This window comes from Heptranchias perlo, chromosome 37, assembly GCF_035084215.1.
Source record: "Heptranchias perlo isolate sHepPer1 chromosome 37, sHepPer1.hap1, whole genome shotgun sequence".
Taxonomy (NCBI): domain Eukaryota; kingdom Metazoa; phylum Chordata; class Chondrichthyes; order Hexanchiformes; family Hexanchidae; genus Heptranchias; species Heptranchias perlo.
Window position 1 is genome coordinate 1,218,114 of NC_090361.1, and position 27,029 is coordinate 1,245,142.

The 27,029-nt window shown below is 50.7% G+C and overlaps 1 protein-coding gene across 4 annotated transcripts in view; it reads left to right on the plus strand.

Annotated features, from left to right (window-relative positions):
* The window catches only part of pde4a (phosphodiesterase 4A, cAMP-specific), a 245,506-nt gene that overhangs the window by 146,296 nt on the left and 72,181 nt on the right, over window positions 1-27,029 (plus strand). The window contains exon 1 of one of the 4 annotated variants that reach the window (XM_067972903.1): window positions 6,090-7,420. The exons of 1 other annotated variant lie outside the window; for it this stretch is intronic. In XM_067972903.1, coding sequence (XP_067829004.1) covers window positions 7,134-7,420 — 287 coding nt within the window. In that variant the 5' untranslated portion in view covers window positions 6,090-7,133. Of the gene's footprint in view, window positions 1-6,089; window positions 7,421-23,293; window positions 23,461-27,029 lie in introns of those variants that run through there. 2 more of the 4 variants (XM_067972901.1, XM_067972904.1) reach the window with 2 other exon arrangements.

Here is a 27,029-nt window from a genome sequence, read left to right on the forward strand (position 1 = left end):
ACACAGAGTACTACAGCACTGGCTGCTGCACACAGTATTACAGCACTGGCTGCACACAGAGTACCACAGCACTGGCTGCTGCACACAGAGTACTACAGCACTGGCTGTGGCACACAGAGTACTACAGCACTGGCTGCTGTACACAGTATTACAGCACTGGCTGCACACAGAGTAATACAGCACTGGCTGCTGCACACAGAGTACTACAGCACTGGCTGTGGCACACAGAGTACTACAGCACTGGCTGCTGCACACAGAGTACTACAGTACTGGCTGCTGCACACAGAGTACTACAGCACTGGCTGCTGCACACAGAGTACTACAGCACTGGCTGCACACAGAGTACTACAGCTCTGGCTGCTGCACACAGAGTACTACAGCACTGGCTGCTGCACACAGAGTACTACAGCACTGGCTGCACACAGAGTACTACAGCACTGGCTGCACACAGAGTACTACAGCACTGGCTGCACACAGAGTACTACAGCACTGGCTGCTGCACACAGAGTACTACAGCACTGGCTGCTGCACACAGAGTACTACAGCACTGGCTGCTGCATACAGAGTACTACAGCACTGGCTGCACACAGAGTACTACAGCACTGGCTGCACACAGAGTACTACAGCACTGGCTGCTGCACACAGAGTACTACAGCACTGGCTGTGGCACACAGAGTACTACAGCACTGGCTGTGGCACACAGAGTACTACAGCACTGGCTGCTGCACACAGAGTACTACAGCACTGGCTGCTGCACACAGAGTACTACAGCACTGGCTGCACACAGAGTACTACAGCACTGGCTGCTGCACACAGAGTACTACAGCACTGGCTGCTGCGCACAGAATACTACAGCACTGGCTGCTGCGCACAGAGTACTACAGCACTGGCTGCTGTACACGTTACCAGCTCCTTACTGTCTGGGATGTCGATCCCCTGCAAGTTTTAACAAAGAATTGACTCTTACTGTTCAGAATGTCCCACAGGTTGTGGGAATGATTTTATTCTGATAATTTACTATTTTAATTCATGTCCCTGCTAACCCCTATCTAAACTCATGTAACATTCTGGGAGGGAATTCTCCAGCGTGATCAGTGCAGGACACTGCATGAAAGGGGACAGTTGCTGGAAATCACAAAGGTGCAATACATTGGGATGGATTCACACTGCGGGGGAGGGTGGATATACTGCAGGGGAGGGTGGATATACTGCGGGGGAGGGTGGATATACTGCGGGGGAGGGTGGATATACTGCGGGGGAGGGTGGATATACTGCGGGGGAGGGTGGATATACTGCGGGGGAGGGTGGATATACTGCGGGGGAGGTTGGATATACTGCGGGGGAGGGTGGATATACTGCGGGGGAGGGTGGATATACTGCGGGGGAGGGTGGATATACTGCGGGGGAGGGTGGATATACTGCGGGGCAGGGTGAATATACTGCGGGGGAGGGTGGATATACTGCCGGAGAGGGTGAATATACTGCGGGGCAGGGTGGATATACTGCGGGGGAGGGTGGATATACTGCCGGAGAGGGTGGATATACTGCGGGGGAGGGTGGATATACTGCGGGGGAGGGTGGACATACTGCCGGAGAGGGTGAATATACTGCGGGGCAGGGTGAATATACTGCGGGGGAGGGTGAATATACTGCGGGGGAGGGTGAATATACTGCGGGGGAGGGTGGATATACTGCGGGGCAGGGTGAATATACTGCGGGGGAGGGTGGATATACTGCCGGATAGGGTGGATATACTGCGGGGGAGGGTGGATATACTGCGGGGGAGGGTGGACATACTGCCGGAGAGGGTGAATATACTGCGGGGCAGGGTGAATATACTGCGGGGGAGGGTGAATATACTGCGGGGGAGGGTGAATATACTGCGGGGCAGGGTGAATATACTGCGGGGGAGGGTGAATATACTGCGGGGGAGGGGGAGTATAAGGGAATTGATATTTTCTTTCCTACAGTTAGTTATTTTTCTCTGTTCTGTCTGCCATACTCTAATGGAGGAGACGAGCAGAGTTTCTGCATTCAGCAATCTTCAGTAACTGTGTGAGATTAACCCAATGCCTGTACAGCAGTGACTCACTTCCTCAGACCAGAGTCTGTGCTGTGTGATGTCATGTTTTGGTGGTTCCTGTAACACATGGCACAGAATGACTGAGCAGAACGGTACAGCGTGTCAAAAGATTGTGGAGAGATCCCTCGGCAGTTTCAGTTAGCAGGTTATTCGCAGTCTCTTTATCACCTTTACAAGACAGTCTGCAACCTGATTGCATTTAAAATAAAATTGCTGGACTATAACTTGGTGTTGTAAAATTGTTTATGATTGCACAAAGCTTGAGCAGGGACTCTCACTGAGTGCCAGTGCAACAAGGCACCAGCTGTTACTAATCTCTAACACCTTAACATCGACACTGCCTCGTTAGACTGCCTCACCTCCTAAATATTTTGGTCTGTTATCATTCATCAAACCTGTGTCAAGGAGTCTTCCCTCCAGCATACAGTGATGAACAATCGCTGACTTAATTATGTCTGGTCCCAAACAGCAGATGTGTCATTAGCCCTAATGTCTGCCTGTACTTCATTGGCTGTAAAGAGAGGTCATGAAAGGCACTATTTAAATGCGTCTTTCTGCCTACCATCCAAACCCTTCTCTAATGCCTTTTATACAGCGTAGAACTGCGTGCAGTGTAAGAGTGGCAGAGAAAGACCATGGAGTGCCCTGGGTGTAGGACAGACTGTGCTGGTGAGGGAACACACTATCTGCTGGCCTGAGAAGTTGCATAAATATGAGATAAATAACGGAGAGAGGGTTTAGGGAGAAGGTTCAGTACGGGATAAAAACAGACAATGCTGGAGAAGCTCAGCAAGTGAGGCAGCGTCTGTGGAGAAAGAAACAGAGTTAATGTTTCAGGTCGAAGACCCCTCGTCAGTTCTGAGTCTTCTGACGAGAGGTTTTTGACCTGAAACATTAACTCTGTTTCTCTCTCCACAGACGCTGCCTCACTTGCTGAGCTTTTCCAGCATTGTCTGTTTTTATTTCAGATTCCCGGCATCCGCAGTATTTTGTTTCTGAGGCTCAGTACGGAGCCAGGCGGCTGGAGGCTCTGCTTTTGAAGGTGGAGCAGAGGCAAAGGGCATTACAAAGGAGGCCGGAATTGGAAGAGCTGAGGGGAACGATTGGCATTTAGAGCTGGAGGACATTTCAGGGAGAGGGAAGGTGGGGCTGTGAGGGATTTGTAAATGAAGGCACAGATTTTGAATTCAGCGTGTTGAGGGGAGGCATGTACCTCCTCGGTGGTAACTAGTGTCTGCTCGACGGTTTGGTGTTTCTCCAGGCCATTCAGGATTTCCCCCCTCTTCCTCCTCTCCTGAAGGTGCTGGCCATTCGGCCCGACTGGTCCATGCTAGTGTTTATACTCCACACGAGCCTCCTCCCTCCCCTCTTCATCTCACCCTATCAGCATATCCTTCTATTCCTTTCTCCCTCATCTGTTTATCCAGCTTCCCCTTAAATGCATCCATGCTATTTGCCTCAACTACTCCTTGTGGGAGTGAGTTCCACATTCTCACCACTCTCTGGGTAAAGAAGTTTCTCCTCAATTCCCTATTGGATTTATTAGTGACTCTCTTATATTTATGGCCCATAGTTTTAATCTCCCCCACAAGTGGGAATATCTTCTCTACGTCTACCCTATCAAACCCTTTCATAATCTTAAAGACCTCGATCAGGTCACCCCTCAGCCTTCTCTCGTCTAGAGAAAAGAGCCCCAGCCTGTTCAGCCTTTCCTGATCAGTATATCCTCTCAGTTCTGGTATCATCCTTGTGAATCTTTTTTGCACCCTCTCCAGTGCCTGTACATCCTTTTAATATCCAGTATTAAGGAGTTGTTCCATTTCCTGGTCTCCCGCTGTTGGCCCCACCCTGTGCTCAGAGACCTCCTGTCTCTCCTGCACACCCCTGTCCCCTCAGGTTATTAGGTTCAAGGCTGGGATAATTCTGCATGCTGTCAGCGTCAGATAGAACACCTCAAGTTCACAACATTGAGGCAAATTTCCAACTTGCTGCCTGGGTTTAAAACTCGCAAAGTCCCGTTCACCCATCACCCCCTGTGCTCGCTGACCTACCATTGGCTCCCGGTCCGGCAATGCCTCGATTTTAAAATTCTCATCCTTGTTTTCAAATCCATCCATGGCCCTCGCCCCCCTCCCTATCTCTGTAACCTCCTCCAGCCCTACAACCCTCCGAGATCTCTGCGCTCCTCCAATTCCGGCCTCTTGTCCATCCCCCGATTCCCATCGCTCCACCATTGGCGGCCGTGCCTTCAGCTGCCTGGGCCCTAAGCTCTGGAATTCCCTCCCTAAAACTCTCCGCCTCTCTCTCCTCCTTAAAACCCACCTCTTTCACCTGTCCTAATATCACCTTATGTGGCTCGGTGTCGAACTTTGCCTGATTTACGCTCCTGTGAAGCGCCTCGGGACGTTTTACTGCGTTAAAGGCTCTGGATAAAAGCAAGTTGTTTTGTTGTTGTTGTAGATTTGCCCATTATGGAAATACCAGGTGGAAAGTTGGAAATCAACAGCATTGTTTGAAGGAATGAAATTTCCTTGTGTGGATTCATAGAAGATTCAGAGAAAGGTCACACTCAGAGTATGGGTGGGTCAGGGGGTGTTTCTCTGACGACAGGGTTAAGTGATATTGATGGGACAATGTAGATCGGTTTCAATATAATATTAAATAGCTGCAGCGGGGAATGCCAGACACCCCTGGGCTGTCACACGCAGCTTAATGAGGAGAAAGTACAGCAAAAATGTAAAATAGAGAAAAGATACAGAGCAGGTCTCCCGTGTCTGACAGAACCGTGAACTGCTGTCTCTATCTCAGATGCTGACACAACTGTTGTGTATTTCTAGTATTTCCTTTTTTGGTTGAAATAAAATCGGATTTACAGACTCAGAATCTGCATCATTATTAAAGTAAATAAGCAGCTTGATTTATTTTGGTTTATTTACTCAGCTCCCAGGCCCTCAGCCAGTGGCAGTCCTCGTCTACATCTTGGGCTTGGACTTGGGTGTACAGGGCACAATTTCAAAATTTACAGATGACGCAAAACTTGGAAGTGTAGTGAACAGTGAGGAGGATAGTGATAGACTTCAGGAGGACATAGACAGGCTGGTGGAATGGGCGGACACGTGGCAGATTAAATTTAACGCAGAAAAATACAAAGTGATACATTTCAGTAGGAAGAACGAGGAGAGGCAATATAAACTAGAGGGCACAATTCTAAAAGGGGTGCAGGAACAGAGAGATCTGGGGGTATACGTGCACTGATACAAGGAGCCGTTTATAAATAGCCATCTTATCGTTGGGTGTGTTTAAGGAATCACTTCAACCAAGGCATTTCTTGTGTCAGATTCTTAATCTGACCCTCAAAGTGCTGGCACCTGGACCACCCTCAGTGGAAATGGGCAGTTTATATCACGGGCGCCCACAGCACCAGCTTTACACCTGGGTGCCAAGCTGAAAATCTACCCTGGTGTGTTTAAACGTGACCCGCCCCTTCAGGTTTTGGAGTGGGAGAAGCTGGTAGGCCCTGCTATCCGGGTCGCTAGCAGTGAGAGGCTTGTGGCAGATCAGGGTGCTGGCTGGCTCCCTCCCAGTGTTAAACCACATATCCCAGACGAGGCTGTAAACAGCTCCCAGATGCCATGCCCCTTGACCTGCAGTTTTTCTGTCTGAGTTGTGCTGTCACAGATTAACAGGAACTCCTTCTTGGAGCCTCATTAACTCTTTCAGACCTGAGATGTAAGCCTCAATGTAATCAGAAATAAAAGATGGGAGGTTTACTTTCCTCCAGAGAACCCCAAATCAGGCTGAGTTGAATCAGAAAAGACAGCTTCAGTGAGGCAGGTTTGAAATGCTAAAGAGACTTCTTGTAAAATTGTAAGAGAAGCTGGGACATTGAGGGTTAAATTGTAATTGGGTTTATCAGATTACACAGTAACTGAACAAGCTCATGTTTTCCTTCAGTCTTTGATTGTTCACCAAAATGCTTAAATTTTTTAATGAGGTGCTTTGAGCAAAGTGATGATATTATTTTGATTATTTGATGTGAGCTGTAAATATCTAGACTGTGGGCCTCTCGGAGAGCAGGCAGTGTGTCTGTCCATGTTTGGCTTTCTCTAGATTCCAGTGGCTGCTTAACTTGAAGAAATGGAACAGACACCAAGGGGAAGTTACACTTCCTGATGGGACTTGTAGAGAGCGGTCGGTACACGGAGCAGGAGCTGAGGGTAGTATGTTGGGGGGAGGTTAGTTCTCCCTCAGGGCAGTTTGTGGGGGAGTCTAGCCCTCTCCTAACCAGTCGCCTCTCTACAAGAGCTGAAGTCGGCAGTGGCCAGGCGTTTAAAGGGTGGCTTATCGTCGTGTTTGAGAGTCTTGTGACAAATAAGTAGAAAGGGGGAGGCAGTCGAGCGCAGTGGCAGTGTGTTCCAGTCTCCTTCAAGGACTCCCCGCAGCAACTGAGGGTAGCTGGACCTCGAACCTGAACCTACACCACTCTCTCGGGCAGCATTTAATGGAAAAACAAATGACAGAATCAAGCCCCTGACTCTTCAATGGGGAGCCAGTAAACGAAGGGATTCGATATCCTGAAACCCCGCACAGTCGAGTAATGCTCCAGTGGGTTTGGAAACTTTGGAACTGATTTATACAGAATCACCCGGTGAAGGCAGCTGGACTTCATTTGAAGGGATCTCTATTTTCCAACTGGGTGTAAATACAGAATACAGAATTGTATTTACTAGCTGCCCGTTCGGCTAAACATATATCTATAGAATTGCAAATCGGCGTGAACGTAACAGAAAAACATTTTGTAGCTGAGGTCTGCGATATAGAGAAACAAACAGGCCTTCGAAACACCTCAGGTACTGCAGTCAAATACTTATACTTTAAAAAAATCTCAAAATTGAAATGGCCACATACAACTAAAGGATTGGACGATTAATGAAACAGCTGTGTTGAAATCACGAAGGTTTAACGGTTTGCCATTTTCCACCTGCCTCCTGTCTTGCCTCCTCAGTCCTCTATAAGGATTACACCTGTCAGCCATTACAATCACCGCTGAATGGAGGGAACTTTCCCTTCACATTTCTCTCGACAAGAGCCCGCACTGTCCCCAGTCTTGCTCATCAATCGTTTGGGAGTCATGTCACACCGAGGAGAGATTGAGGATGATGCGTTTTTCCCAAATTCCTTGGACACAAGCAGCTGGGACCTGTTTCGCCCTCGGCTTTACGGAGTTGGGCCTGTGTCTCCGCGATGTTCCCCTCGCAATTCACCTCGGCTCTTCCGAAAATTGCTTCTGAATAAAAGTATTCGTGAGTACAGGCTGCACTCCAGTGCCCAGTCTTGGTAAGGGCTTCACGCACAAACCGGGCTTTTCTATACACGCATAGGCCCAGAATCTGGGGTTTGCATTGTCTCCTCCTCTCCTGAGAGTCTTGCTGGGGTTGGACCCACTCCACTCCAGTTCCTCCGTCAAGTGTGTGAACCTAGAAAGTGAGTGGCAGCGGGCTATTCGACCATGGGAGTGTGCAGCTGAGCCTGATCCTGTCATTACCCAATGGCCACACAAATATACTTTCAAGTAGGGGTTAACTAGAATTACATAGAGTGTACAGCACAGAAACAGGCCATTCGGCCCAACTGGTCTATCCCGGTGTTTATGCTCCACACGAGCCTCCTCCCTCCCTACTTCATCTCACCCTATCAGCATATCCTTCTATTCCTTTCTCCCTCGTGTTTATCCAGCTGCCCCTTAAATACTTCTGTGCTGTTTACCTCAACCACTCCCTGTGTGAGCGAGTTCCACATTTTAACCACTCCCTGGGTAAAGAAGTTTCTCCTGAATTCCCTATTGGATTTATTAGTGACCTTTAGTTTTATGGCCTCTTATATTTATGGCCTCTAGTTTTGGACTCCCCCAAAGTGGAAATATCTTCTCTACATTTACCCTATTGAACCCTTTCATAATCTTAAAGACCGAATTTAACTAAAACCCGATATCTTTCCCCCATTACTGAGGGGGAGAATACCCTTCCCATTGCCCACCAGCACTCGAACAGCTGGGGGGAGGGTCTGAGTCAGACGGATTGTCCGTGTCACCCTGTACTTGGCACTGCCACCCTCCCTCGCTGGCTTTTCAAGTGATGAGTAAAAAGTTGGTCTCTGGAATAGGTGAGACTTCAAAATGACATACTTGAATTTTCCGAGATAATGAAAGGAATTGATGAAGGAAGTGATGCAGGCAAAGGGTTCAAACTGGGGGAGGGGAAGAACGGAAGAAGGGAAGTGAGGGGCAGCTTTACCATTAAATTACCAGAGAGCACCTAAAGCTGATGGTATAACTGGGTCCATGGGATAGTTAGCTGGTATCTGGGACTGAATCAGGCGATGATACAGAGGTGGAAGTAGGTGGTTTTGATGATGGAGAGGATATGGGGTCAGAAGCTCAGCTCGGGGTCAGATAGGACGCCGAGGTTGCAAACAGCCTGGTTGAGCCTCAGAGAGGGGCCGGGGAGGGGGATGGAGTCGGTGGTGAGGGTACAGAGTTTGTGGTGGGAGCCGAAGACAATGGCTTCAGTTTTCCCAATGTTTAGCTGGTGGAAACTACAGGTCATCAAAGACTGAATGTCAGACAAGCAGCCTGACAACACAGGCCGTGGAGGGGCTGAGAGAGGTGGTGGACAGGTAGAGCTGGGGGTCGTCAGTGTACATGTGGAAACTGACACCATGTCTGCGGTTGATGACACCATGGGGCAAGGGTAGGCATTGGACGAGGAAGATGGGCGAAGGTCACAGACAGTGTCATTCATGATCTTTAGGGTCATTTCAGCGCTGTATCAGAGACAGAAACCTGAATGAAGAGATTCAAACAGGGAACTTCAGGAGAGATGGGCATGGATTTGGGAGATGACAATACTTTCAAGGAATTTGGGGAGGAAAAGGAGGTTATAGATGGGGGTAGTTTGCAAGGACTGAGGTGTCGAGTGTGGGTTTTTTTTTAGGAGACGGGTGATATTGGCTGTTTTGAAAGAAGAGAGACTACGAAGGAGAGGGAACCATTTACAATGACTGCGAGCATGGGGGCCAAGCAGAGAAATTGGGTGAGAATGGAGTCGAGGGAGCATGAGGTGGGTGTCATGGACACCATGAAGGGCGTAGGAGGAGATGGGAGAGAAACGAGAGAGGTACACAGGTTCGGGGCTAGCACAGGGGAACATGGGGGGAAGTTTGGCTCGGTGGGAATGGGGGCTGAAGCAGCAGAGGCAACTAAATGGATCTTATACCTCGTGCAGCAGATGTGTTGTTCTGAAGTTTATTTGGACGTGTATGTTGGGGTAGTGTAAGAGGAACTCTGCACTGAGGGAGCGCTGCACTGTCGGAGGGTCAGTACTGAGGGAGCGCTGCACTGTCAGAGGGTCAGTACTGAGGGAGCGCTGCACTGTCGGAGGGTCAGTACTGAGGGAGCGCTGCCCTGTCGGAGGGTCAGTACTGAGGGAGCGCTACCCTGTCGGAGGGGCAGTACTGAGGGAGCGCTGCACTGTCGGAGGGGCAGTACTGAGGGAGCGCTGCACTGTCGGAGGGGCAGTACTGAGGGAGCGCTGCACTGTCGGAGGGGCAGTACTGAGGGAGCGCTGCACTGCCAGAGGGGCAGTACTGAGGGAGCGCTGCACTGTCGGAGGGGCAGTACTGAGGGAGCGCCGCGCTGTAGGAGGTGCCATCTTTTGGATGAGACGTTAAACTGAGACCCTGTCCTCCCTCTCAGGTAGACATAAAAGATCACATGGCACTATTCGAAGGTGTCTTGGCCAGTATTTATCACTCGACCAACATCACTGAAACAGATTATCTGGTCATTATCACATGGCTGTTTGTAGGATCTTGCTGTGCGCAAATTGGCTGCTGTGTTACCCATATTACAACAGTGACTACACTTCAAAAATACTTCATTGGCCGTTAATAGGAGTCTTTCTTTCAAGTGGCGATGCTGAGCTTTTCTGATTAAGTATACATAAAATAACCCTGATGGTTCCACGGTATTATGGGATGGACGATAGAGTTTGGGTAAACTCCTTGTTCAGTCAGTGGTCAGTTGAAGAGCTGCATTAGCAGATCCCCAACCAGGGCTGCTATTGGCTTCAGCATCCCTGGGCTAGAAAGAGGGCGAGAACCGGCCAGGGTTCTGGCTCCTGATCACTGTCCAGTGACCGTCGCTGGACAGTGCGCTCGATGCACAATGGGTGAGGACAGGACAGGAGGTGTGGAGGGAGGCCTGAGAATCACGGGTACCCAGTACAATTCCCCAGGTATGGAGTGTCAGCCCAGCACTGACCAGCGCCTTCAGGCATTTTCACATTGCCGGAAAGGATCTTTTTGTCTAAAGAGATAGTGTTGATGAGGCATGAGATCTAAGTGATGTTATCAGACAAGGAGGGTGAGTCCTTCTCACAGTCAGTGCTCAGGGCCCCTCCCCTGTCATTATTAATAGCATTTCACTCCATAGGTTCGTCTGACATTCCCGCATCTGCACATTCCAAACCTCAATTCACATCGTCCCTGATTTCCATTTAAAGCACTAAATGTGATGTTTTTACCAAACTCTGCCACCAGCAGTGAGTTAATCCGGTTTATTTCCACACGGTATGTGATATGTAAATGAGCAGTTTGTGCGTTTGTCCCGGGGGGGTGAAGGGAAGGATGTGACCCTGTTACATCAGCTGTTCCCCTCAGGGCACCTTCCTCCTGCTCACACTGCACTCACCCCACAGCACAGCTGATTCTTGTCCTTTTCCTCAGCGTGCTGGGACATTGCTCTGAAGGTTCAGGAGTTGTGTATCGACCGTGAATGCCTCCCCTACCCCACGCACATCCACCAAACACCTTTCTCCAAATGTTGATGGAAAAAGAGTTTCAGTAAAAAATAAACATTCTCCGTTCTAATCAAGGCTTCTGTCACTTCTGAGAGACAGGAGTTATACCATTAAATTCATGCTGTTGGCTTGAAACGCTCAGTGGGTAGATTCACTGCCTGGTATGGAGCTCGGACATAGAGTCTCAGATTCCCGATTCCAGCCCCGGCCTGTGCCGAGTTAACCAATCTCAACTCGGGGGTAGTTGGGACACCTGCTCCTGATCGCTCCCCACTGCTGTCTGTGAGTGGGGACACAGTGATTCTTCCATGGCACAAACAGCCTTCGAACACTGATTAGGTTCCCACACTTGTGCGAGGCACCAGAGGGAGCCTGTGGAACCAGGAACCTGGGAGGAGAAAGGAGAAGAAATGAAATGAATGAAAGGGATAATGAGGCTTCGTGTGAAGTGAAGGGTTAATCCTGCGAACGGCCATTAGCCCAGTTCCCACTGTTTTAATTTAATGGAATTTGCTGTCGTTGTGACTCATCCTCAGACCCCAAGGGGCACTGGTCCGTTACCATGGAAACCCTGACATCGGTTCTGTCAATGCTGAAGGCAACTCCCTGAAATTTCAATTACTGCACAGTCGAGGAGTGAGAGGGACGGTCTCACTCCCTCCCTTAGACCGGCCGTCCCACTCCCTCCCTGGGACCGGCCGTCCCACTCCCTCCCTGGGACCGGCCGTCCCACTCCCTCCCTGGGACCGGCCGTCCCACTCCCTCCCTGGGACCGGCCGTCCCACTCCCTCCCTTGGACCGGCCGTCCCACTCCCTCCCTGGGACCGGCCGTCCCACTCCCTCCCTGGGACCGGCCGTCCCACTCCCTCCCTGGGACCGGCCGTCCCACTCCCTCCCTGGGACCGGCCGTCCCACTCCCTCCCTGGGCGTGACCTCATTCATAGAAAGATTTGCATTTTTGTACTGCCTTTCACGACCTCAGGATATCCCAAAGTGCCTTACAACCAATTAAATCTTTTTGAAATGTTGTCACTGTTGTAATGCAGGATATGCAGCAGCCAGTTTGCACAAAGTCTTGTTGAGGCCCTGTCTTAATATTGTGTACACAGGGTGACTCCTCAAAGTGGATTTATACTCAGAGACCATTGATTTTAAAATTTAATCCAAGGAATTAAAAGTCTAACATTTTAGCCCAGGCCATGAATATTTTATATTTACTGGTTTACATGGGATTGACTTTCGTCACCAAATTTGTTTCCTTCTCTCTGTCAGGCTAGAAAGTTCCAAAATGTGACAGTGACACACTACCAGGCGTTAACACCAGAGGGCAGTGCTGGATAAGCTTTGAACAAAGGCTCAGTCCTTCAGTTTTAGAGCGAGTGACTGTGGATAAAGTGGGTCCCAGAGAGACGTTCAATATTAACACGGGGTTCAGGACACGGGAACATGGATTCAAACTTAATCAAGAAAAGGGGAATCCACCGTTCAGGTATAACTTCACGCAGAGTGGTGGGAATGTGGCAAAGATATTTAAGGTGATAGACAGGCTATTGAAGGCATTGAGATTTGAACTTTGGGTCTGAGAGCTGGAACCGCGATACCTCCTGTGGCTCGACCCTGGACTGTGTTCCTAAGGACACTGGGACAGGAGGGAGTTTAAATCTTTTAGTAATGCACATGGGGAACCCACTCTCCTGGAGTTTGCTGGATTCCCATCGAGAATCGGGGGAATTTCCCAGAGTTTTCCTGTAATTGACCACAGGTGTTATTCTGGAGTTGGCATCACCAGTAATTAGGGGGGAGAGGGGGCACGGGGAGAGGATGGGCTGGGGGAGAGGATGGGCTGGGGGCACAGGGAGAGAGGTGGAGAGGTTGGGCGGGGAGAGGGTGGGCGGGAGGCATGGGGGGAGAGGGTGGGCTGGGGAGAGGGGGGAATGGGGAGGGGGGGGAATGGGGAGAGTGGGCGGGCGAGAGGCACGGGGGGGGAGAGGTGGAGAGGGTGGGCGGGGAGAGGGGAGAGGATGGGCGGGGGAGAGGGGGGAGAGAGTGGGCGGGGGAGTGGGTGGGCAGGGGGCACGGGGGGGGGGGGGGGGAGAGGGTGGGATGGGGAGAGGGTGGGGGGTGAGAGGGTGGGCGGGGGAGAGGGTGGGCGGGGGAGAGGGTGGGCGGGGGAGAGGGTGGGCGGGGGAGAGGGTGGGCGGGGGGGCACGGGGGGGTGGGGGGGCACGGGGGGGTGGGGGGAGAGGGTGGGATGGGGAGAGGGGTGAATGGGGAGGGGGAACGGGGAGAGGATGGGCGGGGGAGAGGGGGGAGAGGGTGGGCGGGGGAGAGGGGAATGGCTGGTGATCTTTTTTCACCCATTCTTTATGTTCAGGTCACATCTCGCAGTCTCCAGTAGAAGTGACCAGGAACGTGGCCTGGTTCCCCCCGCACCAGCCCAGGACACTATGGCCGATTGGAGCCACTTTGGCTGAGATCAGCTAACTCGCACAGAGAGAGATTCTAACACGCAGATTGCTTGAGGAGGTCAGGGTATTGTAACTGGGCTGCCAGTGACACCCACCTGCCTATTCCCCCCAACAACTCACTCGGGCAGCTTTGAGATGCAGAGTTTTCACGGTGGAATGTTATTGGGTGTGTGCCTATTGCAGCCTGTGCCCTGTGTGATGATCAGTCAGTGGGAGAATGGTGGTCTGTGTTTTCACTTTTACCTCCTGTGAGTTATCTGCACAATTACATAATTCATTCATCTGAGAAACATTCTCGAAGAACAGAAAAGAGCCCAGTGAGGTCACCGGGGGATAAATCAACCCCTCCCCCCCAGGTGATGTCATCACATCCTGTGATCTCTGCATGGAAAAGCATCTAATTCCATGTTGAACTCATTAAGTTAAAAGTTGCTTTGAGTTAGGCCTGTACTTGCTGTACTGGGCGGCCCCACAGGGCACCAGTGTGTCACTGCACCCACCCTCTCTTCCGATACCTACCTGGGGGAGAGGGGCTGCCTCTCACTGACAGCACCAATGTGTGTGACTTGTATTCTAAACCCCATCCTCAGAAATAAAGGAGAGAACTTGCATTTATATCGTGCCTTTCACAACCTCAGGATCTCAGGATGTCCCAAACCACTTTACAGCCAATGAGGTACTTTTGTAGTACAGTCACTGTTGTAATGTGGGAAACGCAGTAGCCAATTTGCGCACAGCAAGATCCCACAAACAGCAACGAGATAATGATCAGATCATCTGTTTTAGTGATGTTGGTTAAGGGATAAATATTGGGCCCAGGACACCGGGGAGAACTCCCCCTGCTATTCTTCAAAATAGTGTCATGGGATCTTTTATGTCTCCCCTGATAGGGCAGACGGGGCCTTGGTTTAACGTCTCATCCAAAAGACAGCTCCTCCGACAGTGCGGCGCTCCCTCAGTACTGACCCTCCGACACTCCCTCAGTACTGACCCTCCGACAGTGCGGCGCTCCCTCAGTACTGACCCTCTGACAGTGCACCGCTCCCTCAGTACTGACCCTCCGACAGTGCAGCATTCCCTCAGTACTGACCCTCCGACAGTGCAGCATTCCCTCAGTACTGACCCTCCGATAGTGCAGCGCTCCCTCAGTACTGACCCACCGACAGTGCAGTGCTCCCTCAGTACTGACCCACCGACAGTGCAGTGCTCCCTCAGTACTGCAGTGAAACCTTCTCAATGCTTTCTGAAAGTTTAAAATATTTGCTACTTTCCCCTCTCGCCCGTTGATACATCTGTACAGAGTTAGTCCCAGTCTGTACAGAGTTAGTCCCAGTCTGTACAGAGTTAGTCCCAGTCTGTACAGAGTTAGTCCCAGTCTGTACAGAGTTAGTCCCAGTCTGTACAGAGTTAGTCCCAGTCTGTACAGAGTTAGTCCCAGTCTGTACAGAGTTAGACCCAGTCTGTACAGAGTTAGACCCAGTCTGTACAGAGTTAGCCCCAGTCTGCCTTCTATAAGTTGCCCAGATTTACTGCTTGTTCGATCCCTTTGAACGACTTCCGTTGTTATCTTTGTCGACGAGGCAGATCTCCGGGATTTACCTCCCACCTTTGATAAGGACGGAGTCACACTCACTTCCATCCTGTCCTGTGCTGCTGTGAGGTGTTTATGCCAGGAGTCCCCTGCTGATGCCCTCGTTTCTTTAATACACATCACTGCACCTCCATCTGTCTCTGGTGATTCGGAATATTAAAGCATTCCTTCCGTATAAAGACCATCTCACTGCTGAACCCGATGTGTCCATCACCATTTGTCACCTGAAAAGGAAGAACTGCCAATATTTTCTTTCCTTGGTTCCCACCCCTCTCTCCTGATGGCTCTGACCCTTCCAGGATATGTCCCACCAGCACCAGGTGTCTGCTACCTCCCCCAAGTGCTCATTCTTCATAGTGAAAGAGCATTGGCAGTGTGTTCAGTAAAGAACCATATCTGAGCCCAGTGCTGTCCTAAACTAACATCCGCACACACACGATGGTGATCAGGAACGGGAACCCTGATTCACTTGTCCCCAAGATTCCCCTCTGCCCTATCCCTGATCCTGTGTCTTTCTCTAGTTTCTCTCCTGTCTCCTCGCCCTCTCCAAACTTATCTTGCCCATGAGACCCACCTCCTGCTCTCTTGACTCCATTCCGACTAAAATTCTAACCATCCAATTTCCATTCCTGGCCCCCATGTAAACAGTTCCCCCTCCTCAGGCACTGTCCCCCGCCCTTACAAATCTGCTGTCATCACCCCATCCTCAAAAAACCCACCCTTGACCCCTCTGCCCTTGCAAACCATTTCCTCTCCAAAGTCCTTGAACGTGTTGTCACCTCCCAAATCTGTGCCCTTCGTCCCTGCAACTGTTTGACTCTCTCCAATCACCATCCTCCTCCAACACCTCTCCTCCGTCGTCCAGCATGAGTGGGACTGCTCACACTTGATTTCACTCTTACTTATCCAGTTGTAACCAGAGAATCTCCTGCAATGGCTTCTCTCCCCAACACTGTACCGTTATCTCTGGAGTCCCCCCAAGGATCTATCCTTGGCCCCCTCCTATTTCTCATCTACATGTTGACATCATCCGAAAACACAATTAGGATCCACATGTATGCTGACGACACCCAGCTCGACCTCACCGCCACTTCTCTCAACCCCTCCACTGTCTCTGTGCTGTGAAACGGCTTGTCCGACATTCAGTCCTGGATGAGCCGGAATTTCCTCCGGTTAAATATTGGGAGGACTGAAGCCATTGCCTTCGGTCCCCACCACAAACTCCGTTCCCTAGGCACTGACTCCACCCCTTACCCCGGCCTCTGTCTGAGCCTAAACCAGAGTGTACACATCCTCCCATTTGAACCCGAGCTGAGCTGCTGATCCCTTATATCAGAGATCGCCCACTTCCATCTCCGTAATATCTCTCGGCTCCACCCTGCCTCAGCTCATCTGCTGCTGAAACCCTCATTCATGCCTGTTACCTCCAGACTCGACTATTCCAGTGCGCTCTTGGCCGGCCTCCAATCTTCCACACAACATAAACTCAAGCTCATCCGAAACTGTGCTGCCCGGATCCTAACTCGCACCAAGTCCCTTTCACCCTTTTATACCCCCTGAACTCGCTGACCTACGTTGGCTCCCGCTACCCCAATGCTTCCAATTTAAAATTCTCATCCTCGCGTTCAAATCCCTTTATGGCCTTGATCCTCCCCATCTCTGTAACCTCCTCAAACCCTACAACCCACCAAGAACTGTGCGTTCCTCCAACTCTGACCTCTTGTGCATCTCCCACTTCCTTCGCGCAGCCATTGGCAGCAGTGCCTTCAGCCATCTGGGCCCGAGGTTCTGGAATTCCCTCCCTAAATCTCCCGCCTCTCTCTCTCTCCTTCTTTAAAACCAACATTGAAACCCAGTTCTTTGACCAAGTTTTTGCTCACCCTCCTCCTACCCTCCAGTGACATTTTTGCCTGATTGCACCTCTGTAAAGCGCCTTGGGATGTTTTTCTGTCTTCAAGGTGCTGTATAAACACAAGTCGTTGGTTGGTTGGTGAATTGCTGTTTCAGTGCAGTCAGCAGAGAGGAGGAAGGTAAAACAGCTTTAACAGATCGGCCTAGTCTGGGCTGTAATTGGTTGAGTGTGTGTTTAGCAGCCAGACTAACTCTGACATTCTAACATCTTCTAATAAGCAGTGTTCAGATCCTATTACAAGGATAATAAACACCAATCCCAGAGATATGGCAGACTGCTTGTTCCCAAAATAGTTAATGGGACAAAGGAGGGGATGGGTTGGGCCTCCAGTGGCTAAGAACCATCGATGGCAGCACCAGCAGCCAGAGCTGGTTTTAGAACAACATAATTGTGATGCGTTTCACCTGGTCTATATTTAGTGTCCGCCGGCTGAGAGATACCAGACATTTTGGATTGGAATTGTACAGCTGAGAACCGTCCAAACAAAATTTATAGAATTATAGAAAGGTTACAGCACGGAAGGAGGCCGGCCATTCAGCCCATTGAATCCGTGCCAGCTCTCTGCAAAAGCAATCCAGCTAGTCCCACTCCCCCGCCCTATCCCCGTAGCCCTGCAAATTCTTTCCTTTCAAGTATTATCCAGTTCCCTTTTGAAGGCCATGATTGAATCTGCCTCCACCACCCCCTCGGGCAGTGCATTCCAGATCCTAACCACTCGCTGTGTAAAAAATGTTTTACCTCATGTCACCTTTGGTTCTTTTGCCAATCATCTTAAATCTATGTCCTCTGGTTCTTGACCCTTCTGCCAATGGGAACAGTTTCTCTCTATCTACTCTGTCTAGACCCTTCATGATTTTGAATACCTCGATCAAATCTCCTCTCAACCGTCTCTGTTCCAAGGAGAACAATCCCCAGCTTCTCCAGCCTATCCACGTAACTAAAGTCTCTCATCCCTGGAATCATTCTAGTAAATCTGCTCTGCACCCTCTCTAAGGCCTTCACATCTTTCCTAAAGAGATTGGACACAATACTCCAGTTGTGTCCGAACCAGTGTTTTATAAAAGTTCATCATGACTTCCATACTTTTGTACTCTATGCCTCTATTTATAAAGCCCAGGATCCCGTATGCTTTTTTAACCACTTTCTCAACCTGCCCTGCCACCTTCAACGATTTGTGTACATATACCCCCAGATCTCTCTGTTCCTGTACCCTTTAGAATTGTGCCCTCTAGTTTATTTTGCCTCTCCTCGTTCTTTCTTCCAAAATGTATCACCTCGCACTTCTCTGTGTTAAATTTCATCTGCCACGTGTCCGCCCATTCCACCAGCCTGTCTATATCCTCTTGAAGTCTATCACTATCCTCCTCACTGTTCACTACACTTCCAAGTTTTGTGTCATCTGCAGATTTTGAAATTGTGCCCTGTACACCCAAGTCCAGGTCATTAATATATATCAAGAAAAGCAGTGGTCCCAGCACCGACCCCTGGGGAACACCACTGTACACCTCCCTCCAGTCCAAACAACACGAGCCAGAATCCAGGTTTCTGGGTTCCACATCTTGCCAAGTGCTCATCTGTTTATAAAAATATCAGTAAGCAAAGTCCCTGTTTGAAGTGAGAAGCTGGGAGTGACATCAGAGCAATGTATTGTCACTCAGCTGGTGTCACCTGTCACTTACTCTGAGTTACAGACGCTGTTACTGTCAGCTCATAGAACAGGCGAGGGCGCCAATCGGGTGTATAACGGGCGGTCACTCACAGCGGCCCGAGCCCTGCCCCCCCACTGCGGCCCGAGCTCACCGCGGCCCGAGCTCACCGCGGCCCGAGCACTGCCCGCCCACCGCGGCCCGAGCACTGCCCACTCACCGCGGCCCGAGCTCACCGCGGCCCGAGCCCTGCCCGCTCACTGCGGCGATCTGCAGCAGGTTGAGTTTGCAGCTCTGTCCAATGGAGCCGAGTGTCCTGCAGCTTACTGACCAGTGGGATCAGGGGTCCTCCGTCCCCTGGTTCTCCTTGGCGGCTGCTCCCGCGGCTTTCCCCCGGCTCACTCACTCCCACCGCCTGCAGGAAGTCGCGTGATGCAACCAGAGTTGGCAATGCTAGTCTCCACACCCACCTCAGCTCAGCTCATCCGCTGCTGAAACCTTCATCCGTGCCTTTGCTACCGCCTCACTCCACTGTTCCAATGCTGTCCAAACTCCCATTGTCCACCCTCAGGAAAATTGAGCATTTCCAAACCTCTGCTGTCCATTTCCTAACTCGCTGCAACTCCTGCTTGTTATAAGCTGGATAGCCCGGTGGTGAAGGATGGAACACTAGAGCCTGGCCTTCAGTTGCTTCCAAGCCTTTATTCACAGAGATCCACATTACCCACTGTGCACCTCCTAGATAAGCTCTTATATATGAACACAAGAGATTGATTCCCGCCCCCTGAATACAATTAACACTAATTGATATAAATCACTGATACAATTACCACCGTTCACCCATCACCCCCTGTGCTCGCTGACCTACATTGGCTCCCGGTCCAGGAACACCTCGATTTTAAAATTCTCATCTTTGTTTTCAAATCCCTCCATGGCCCTCGCCCCCACTCCCTATCTCTGTAACCTCCTCCAGCCCTACAACCCTCCGAGATCTCTGCACTCCTCCAATTCTGGCCTCTTGCGCATCCCCCACTTCGTCCACCATTGGCGGCCGTGTCTCCAGCCGCCTAGGCTCTAAGCTCTGGAATTCCCTCCCTAAACCTCTCCACCTCTCTCTCCTCCTTTAAGGCACATTTAAATCCGACCTCTTTGACCGAGCTTTTAGTCGCCTGTCCTAATGTTTCCTTCTTTAGCTCAACATCCATTTTTGTCTGAAATTGCTCCCGTGCGTTCCTTGGGATGTTTTTCTACATTAAAGGCGCTATATAAATGCAAGTTGTTGCCTTTGGGCTGATGAATGATGTGTGTCCTCTACCTTGCTGTGAGTTTGTGCTTGGAGGCTCTTTCTGAAAGCAGCTTGACTTAGCACGCAGGAAAGTGCTGGTTACGATTGTGTGGCGGCTTTTGAAGTTTTACAGGCGATGGTATTGGAGGAGCAAGTATTGGCAGCATCCTCCATCAACTCATGCAGATCTCTCTGACCAATCTGCAAACCAAGAAGGTACCTGTAGTGACCGGGAGCAGGAGATCTCTCCCTCTCTGGTTCTGGTCGACTAGTGACCGGGAGCAGGAGATCTCTCCCTCTCTGGTTCTGGTCGACTAGTGACCGGGAGCAGGAGATCTCTCCCTCTCTGGTTCTGGTCGACTAGTGACCGGGAGCAGGAGATCTCTCCCTCTCTGGTTCTGGTCGACTAGTGACCGGGAGCAGGAGATCTCTCCCTCTCTGGTTCTGGTCGACTAGTGACCGGGAGCAGGAGATCTCTCCCTCTCTGGTTCTGGTCGACTAGTGACCGGGAGCAGGAGATCTCTCCCTCTCTGGTTCTGGTCGACTAGTGACCGGGAGCAGGAGATCTCTCCCTCTCTGGTTCTGGTCGACTAGTGACCGGGAGCAGGAGATCTCTCCCTCTCTGGTTCTGGTCGACTAGTGACCAGGAGCAGGAGATCTCTCCCTCTCTGGTTCTGGTTAATCCTGGGGCCACTCCTGTTGCTCAGACTGCGATCAGCTAACTCAGCACAGGTTGGTGATGGAACCTGAGCAGAGGGAGGCCCATTGTCAGGTTTCCAGTGTTCTTGGTTCGAGATGCAGAAGGCTCAGTGTTACTGGAGGAGCTGAGACTGAGGATTATAACTAGGCCACTCATTGATTGTCTGATGTCTGTCATCCTTTTCCATCGGTTCTGAGCTGGAATTGATTTACTCTGACTGTCCAGTGTGGATGGAGCTGGTTCAGTCGAACATCAATCTCACTTTGTTAAAGATTTAATGCGGTAACTGGTTCACCTCTGCTCAGTGAGTAGTGAGGGAGTGTCAGTGACACGGACAGTAGTGTGGTTCTGAGCTGACTCTCTGCACTTTGGTATTATTCTGACATCTGCCAACCGACCTGCACTTTGCTGGGAATGAATGGTTCTGTCGTCACAGCTGAATAAAAGGGGCCAGGGCAGACTGATGTCACTAACACCAGCTCACACCCTCCCAGACTGCTGCTAAAACACGGAAACAGGACTCCTCAAGACTTGGCCAGGTCCCTGCAAAAACCTGGCAGGATCACCTCAAAATGGATTCAGGAACCGACCTGATCCCCACCCCACCCCATGTCGCTCAACACTAAATCTCCCCGCCCCCCCCCTGCCCTCCACAAGTTCCTGGACCACCAATGGTGCAAATTGTTTCCCCTCTCTCAGGATTCAGTCGACCCTGGTGTGCCAGTTCTACAGTTATGCTCCGTCCTGCCCGGGAATTGTTTGGAGCGCTGGAGCAGTTGGACTTTTACCCTGTGAGTTGGTCGTCTGTTTTGAGCAGGAGAATGAGGATGAGCTGTAGGTTTGTCAGCCTCTCTTCCCCATCCCCCCACCCTCCTGAAGACACTGTGCTTTCCTGGGGTACAGATCCACAGGCATTAGGCACGCTCCAGTGTCTCTCCCAAGTGGCTATTCTTCATGTGCCCAAGACAGTGAGTGTGGGCGAGCTAATCAACCATGGTGGGCATCTTCTGATGTCAGTGTGTGTTTTCCAGCAGGAGTCACTGGATAGAGACCGGGGCAGGGACAGAAAACTCGGCACAGATCAAGGACCAGACCCGGGAGCCTCTTGATCTGTGCGGCTCAGTATCCCAATTACCCACTGACCTCCTGGGACATCTTCCGATGAAGATTCCAAGGCTTCTCCGCACTGATCTTTGCACTGTATAATTTAGCTCTGATTTGAATGTTTCCTGCGATGCCTGCGCTGATACAATATTGACTTTCACTTTTCCAAGAATACTGCACACTAAAATATTGGGCCACATGGTTAGTGATGGATTTAACACTAGGAATTGAGTTAGGATTAGGAATGGCGTAGAGGTGGAGTTAGGGTTAGGGACAGGATTAGGGTGAGGGAAAAGATTAGGATTGGGGCACGGGATTGGGTTAAGATTAGGGTTAGAGTTACACGTTTTGGAGGAGAGATACTAGAGAATGAATCTGGGCACGAGACCTCATGAGATTCCCAAGACTTTGTTTCATGAATATTTCACAAAATATTTAAACAGCATTGGGCCAAATGTGGACAGAATAAAAATATTTGTTGAAAATGGTGCCCGGACTCCCGGTAACGGTGCCCGGACTCCCGGTCGGGGTGCTCGGACTCTCGGTCGGGGTGCTCGGACTCTCGGTCGGGGTGCTCGGACTCCCGGTCGGGGTGCCCGGACTCCCGGTCAGAGTGCACGGACTCCCGGTCGGGGTGCCCGGACTCCCGGTCAGGGTGCCCGGACTCCCGGTCAGAGTGCCCGGACTCCCGGTCACGGTGCCCGGACTCCCGGTCAGGGTGCCCGGACTCCCGGTCACGGTGCCCGGACTCCCGGTCACGGTGCCCGGACTCCCGGTCGGGGTGTCCCAGCTGCAGCACCGAACGCTGTCTCAATGTCTGTGGTTTTCTGGAGGACGCCTCCTGCCACTGAACCTGAGTAACTGTCCACTTTATGATCAGGCCAGACCAATGGATAAATCAAGAGCAATCCCCAGCTCAGCATCTGATACCACGAGATCTACCTGGGCCATCGGACGCTTCGGACACTGCATCTCCGCTCTGCCGCATTCTCTCTGAGACACTGTCTCTGTCTCTGCTGTGCACAGGTTGCATCCCCCAAAGGCACTGGCTGTTGCTGGGGTTCTGTTCTATTGACACTGAGCAGCCTCTATGGGGCAGCCTAGACAATTAATGTAGACAGTCTGTGAAGGGTATCCCAGTCGAGCCCAGCCCTGCCCATACCCAATGCCCCCACACTCACACGACCCACCAGGAATAATGATTGGGAGCAGGAACTCTGGCTTATTTATCTCCTGCCTGGTCAGGGGCGGGAGACTGATTGTAGTGACCCTACTCCTGATCCACCTGACATCAGTTAAGTCGGCACAGACCAGGGACTTATCCTGGAACCCTCCTGCCTTGTGTGGCTCAGGACCACACTGGGCAGTGTGTTTACCACTGAGCCAACAGGGGGATGAACCGAGACGTGTATCTTCCCACCGTCCCAGGAACCATCAGAATCTAGTTGGTGAGACATCTGTTTATGATCTCCCTGCCTGAACGTCATCATTTGTTAATCCTACAAATGGTGTCAGACATATTTTTAAAATTAGAGGCTGCCCACTCTAGTCCAGTCCGGAGCTAAGAGTCCGTGTCCGGGTTTTGAGGCCAGCCCTGCTACCTCTAATACCTCGAGACACAGAGAAGTCAGTAAGTGCTGGGGAAGTTGGTTGGTGGAAGTTCTTTTCTCGGTAGCTGACAGTGCGGGTCCTCGAGGACGGCCCTCGGATGTCGGCCAAGGCTCTGACTTCAGTTGCTGGAGGACGGTGTTGCTATGCATTTCTCCTTCAGTGAGGAAGATATCAAGAAACAGCGATACACCAGGACTCTTAGGTTCGTAGTCCTTCTATCTCCGTGTTTATTGAACGTCAAACAGTGATTCAGGGCAGGATGGGGCGGTGGGCAATCGCAGTAAACATCAACTCCGTTCTGGGGCTACAAGCACTCAAACATCAACTCCGTCCTGGGGCTACAAGCACCCAAACATCAACTCCGTCCTGGGGCTACAAGCACCCAAACATCAACTCCGTCCTGGGGCTACAAGCACCCAAACATTAACTGCGTCCTGGGGCTACAAGCACCCAAACATCAACTCCGTCCTGGGGCTACAAGCACCCAAACATCAACTCCGTCCTGGGGCTACAAGCACCCAAACATCAACTCCGTCCTGGGGCTACAAGCACCCAAACATCAACTGCGTCCTGGGGCTACAAGCACCCAAACATTAACTGCGTCCTGGGGCTACAAGCACTCAAACATCAACTCCTCCCAACAAATTTACTGGCAGGAGTCCAAGATTTTAGAGCAAGGACGACACCAGTGGGAGAGTCTTCCCTCAATTGTAGATGTGATATTGATATCGACCTCTGTCAGTAAAGGGCAGTGTGGCTGGAGATTGGCATGCTCTGTTTACCCCACAGTTTTGGATTCCAGGGACTGGACCAAGCTTAAAACAAGCTGCATTTGGCTACTTTTGCCAGGTTTGTGGCACCATTGATGCATCACATGATTTTGCATTGTGAGCGGTTTATTTAACATTTTCCCCGATCACCTACCTGAGGTGATAGAGTGGAGCATCTCCTGTCACAGAGCAAGTGGGAACATTATTATGTTGGATGGTTTCGCCAAACCTGACATGATTCCTTTAAAATTTAATTATTAAATCCATCTATTAGCTGCCAAACCAAAGAATGGTACAGCTCAGAGTATCGTGTCCAACACCCAGTCTAACACTTTCTACTGGGATAACCATGCCTGTGGCAGTGGCACTAAGTGTACAGCACTGTGCATCCGCCAGCTAGCTCTCCTGACAGCGCAGTGAGCCGACTCTCCGTTTGCTGTGGTACTGAGCCACACAAACCAGTCGGTTTCTGGTTGGATTCCTGGCCTGTAAGAACATAAGAAATAGGAGCAGGAGTAGGCCCTAGAGTCCAAGCTGTCGAGCTGGCGTGGCCGCGGCAACGCTCAGGGACACTGGCTGGTTGCCCCTCCTCATTGATGAACTTGTTCAATGAGCTGACACTTCTCCAGTCGCAGCTTTTCACGATTATTGTTATTCTGTGTGTTTGGGTTTTTGATCAGATTTAATTTCTAAACCGATTTGTTCACATTGTCGTTAAAAGAGCAACATATTGGCTCAGTGCCCCAAACCAGGGAGAGGAGAAACCATCCAGAGATCCTGCTGCTGATCAATATCCTGCTGCTGATCAATATCCCGCTCTTGATCAATATCCTGCTGCTGATCAATATCCCGCTCCTGATTAATATCCTGCTTTTGATCATTATCCTGCTTCTGATCAATATCCTGCTCCTGATCAATATCCCACTCTTGATCAATATCCTGCTTCTGATCAATATCCCGCTCTTGATCAATATCCTGCTCCTGATCAGTATCCCGCTCTTGATCAAAATCCTGCTCCTGATCAATATCCCGCTCTTGATCAATATCCTGCTCCTGATCAATATCCCGCTCCTGATCAATATCCCGCTCTTGATCAATATCCTGCAACTGATCAATATCCCGCTCTTGATCAATATCCTGCTCCTGATCAATATCCTGCTCCTGATCAATATCCCGCTCTTGACTAATATCCTGCTCCTGATCAATATCCTCCTCGTGATCAATATCTAGTGACTCCATGTGCATGAACATCCTGAGAACAGGTTGAGACTCCCCACTGTCGAAACACCTGTCGACACTCACTGACTAGAATCATGATGTGGAGATGCCGGTGATGGACTGGGGTTGACAAATGTAAAGAATCTTACAACACCAGGTTATAGTCCAACAGTTTTATTTGAAAATCTAGAATCAGACATCGACCAATGGTTTGACTCGACAGAAACATTTATTGTCGGGGGAGTGTCTCTGTGCACACCGTTTGTGCACCGTTTGTGTGTCTGTGTACACCGTGTGTCTTTGTGCACTGTTTGTGTCTGTGTACACCGTGTGTCTTTGTGCACTGTTTGTGTCTGTGTACACCGTGTGTCTTTGTGCACCGTTCGTGTGTCTGTGTACACCGTGTGTCTTTGTGCACCGTTTGTGTGTCTGTGTACACCGTGTGTCTTTGTGCACCGTTTGTGTGTCTGTGTACACCGTGTGTCTTTGTGCACCGTTTGTGTGTCTGTGTACACCGTGTGTCTTTGTGCACCGTTTGTGTGTCTGTGTACACCGTGTGTCTTTGTGCACCATTTGTGTGTCTGTGTACACCGTGTGTCTTTGTGCACCGTTTGTGTGTCTGTGTACACCGTGTGTCTTTGTGCGCTGTTTGTGTCTGTGTACACCGTGTGTCTTTGTGCGCTGTTTGTGTGCCTGTGTACACCGTGTGTCTTTGTGCACCGTTTGTGTGCCTGTGTACACCGTGTGTCTTTGTGCACTGTTTGTGTGTCTGTGTACACTGTGTGTACTTTGTAATTTTAGCCCTGAAGAACAGGTGGGTTGGGGATGGGTGGAGGTTAAAATAATAACTTTTTGGAGCAGGACCACATCCCAGCTCCAACTGGCCCAGTCCTGGGTTTAACTCAGGCCGGTTTATCTGCATGTGGACAGCAGACACCAGGAAGTCCCGCCCCCACTTAAAGCCGGCGGGCCGATTCTTAAAGGGGCAGTGTACCTCATTGAGATACTTGAGGAACTTAATATTTTGTGTATTGGAAAATTTCAGTGAATTTAATCTCACCCTTTGGGGTTTCCCATCACTTCTGATTCACGTCAGGTGAAAGCAGGCGGGAAGGGCCAGACCCATGAGGTGAGTGAGGGCCTTAATTGCACTGCTTGTGGGCCTGGAGGAGCAGGAGTGCTTCATTCAGGCCCAACAAGCTCACCTGGCTGACAGGATGCCCGCAACCCCCCCATCGATGTCGTCCACCTCCCCCGCCCTGCCCCCCTCTCCGATTTTGCAGTGCTGATGATCTCTCTCTCCCTCGCACCCCCCTCTCTGATTTGCAGTTCCTTTCGCTGACAACAAGCAGCCAGCCTGTCAATCTGGCGCCTGTCAATCTGGTGCCTGGCAAACCCAGAAGCTCAAATACTCACGATCGCAGATTGTGACGCACTCAATTCGCTTCCGGGTTCCCCACGTGAATATCTGGTACCCGACTTGGAGTAAAGGTCATGTGTGTCTGTGTACACTGCGTGTGTGTGTCTGTGTACACTGTGTGTGTGTGTCTGTGTACACTGTGTGTGTCTGTGTACACTGTGTGTGTCTGTGTACACTGCATGTGTGTGTCTGTGTACACTGCGTGTGTGTGTCTGTGTACACTGCGTGTGTGTCTGTGTACACTGCGTGTGTGTCTGTGTACACTGTGTGTGTGTGTACACTGCATGTGTGTGTGTCTGTGTACACTGCGTGTGTGTGTCTGTACACTGCGTGTGTGTGTCTGTGTACACTGTGTGTGTGTCT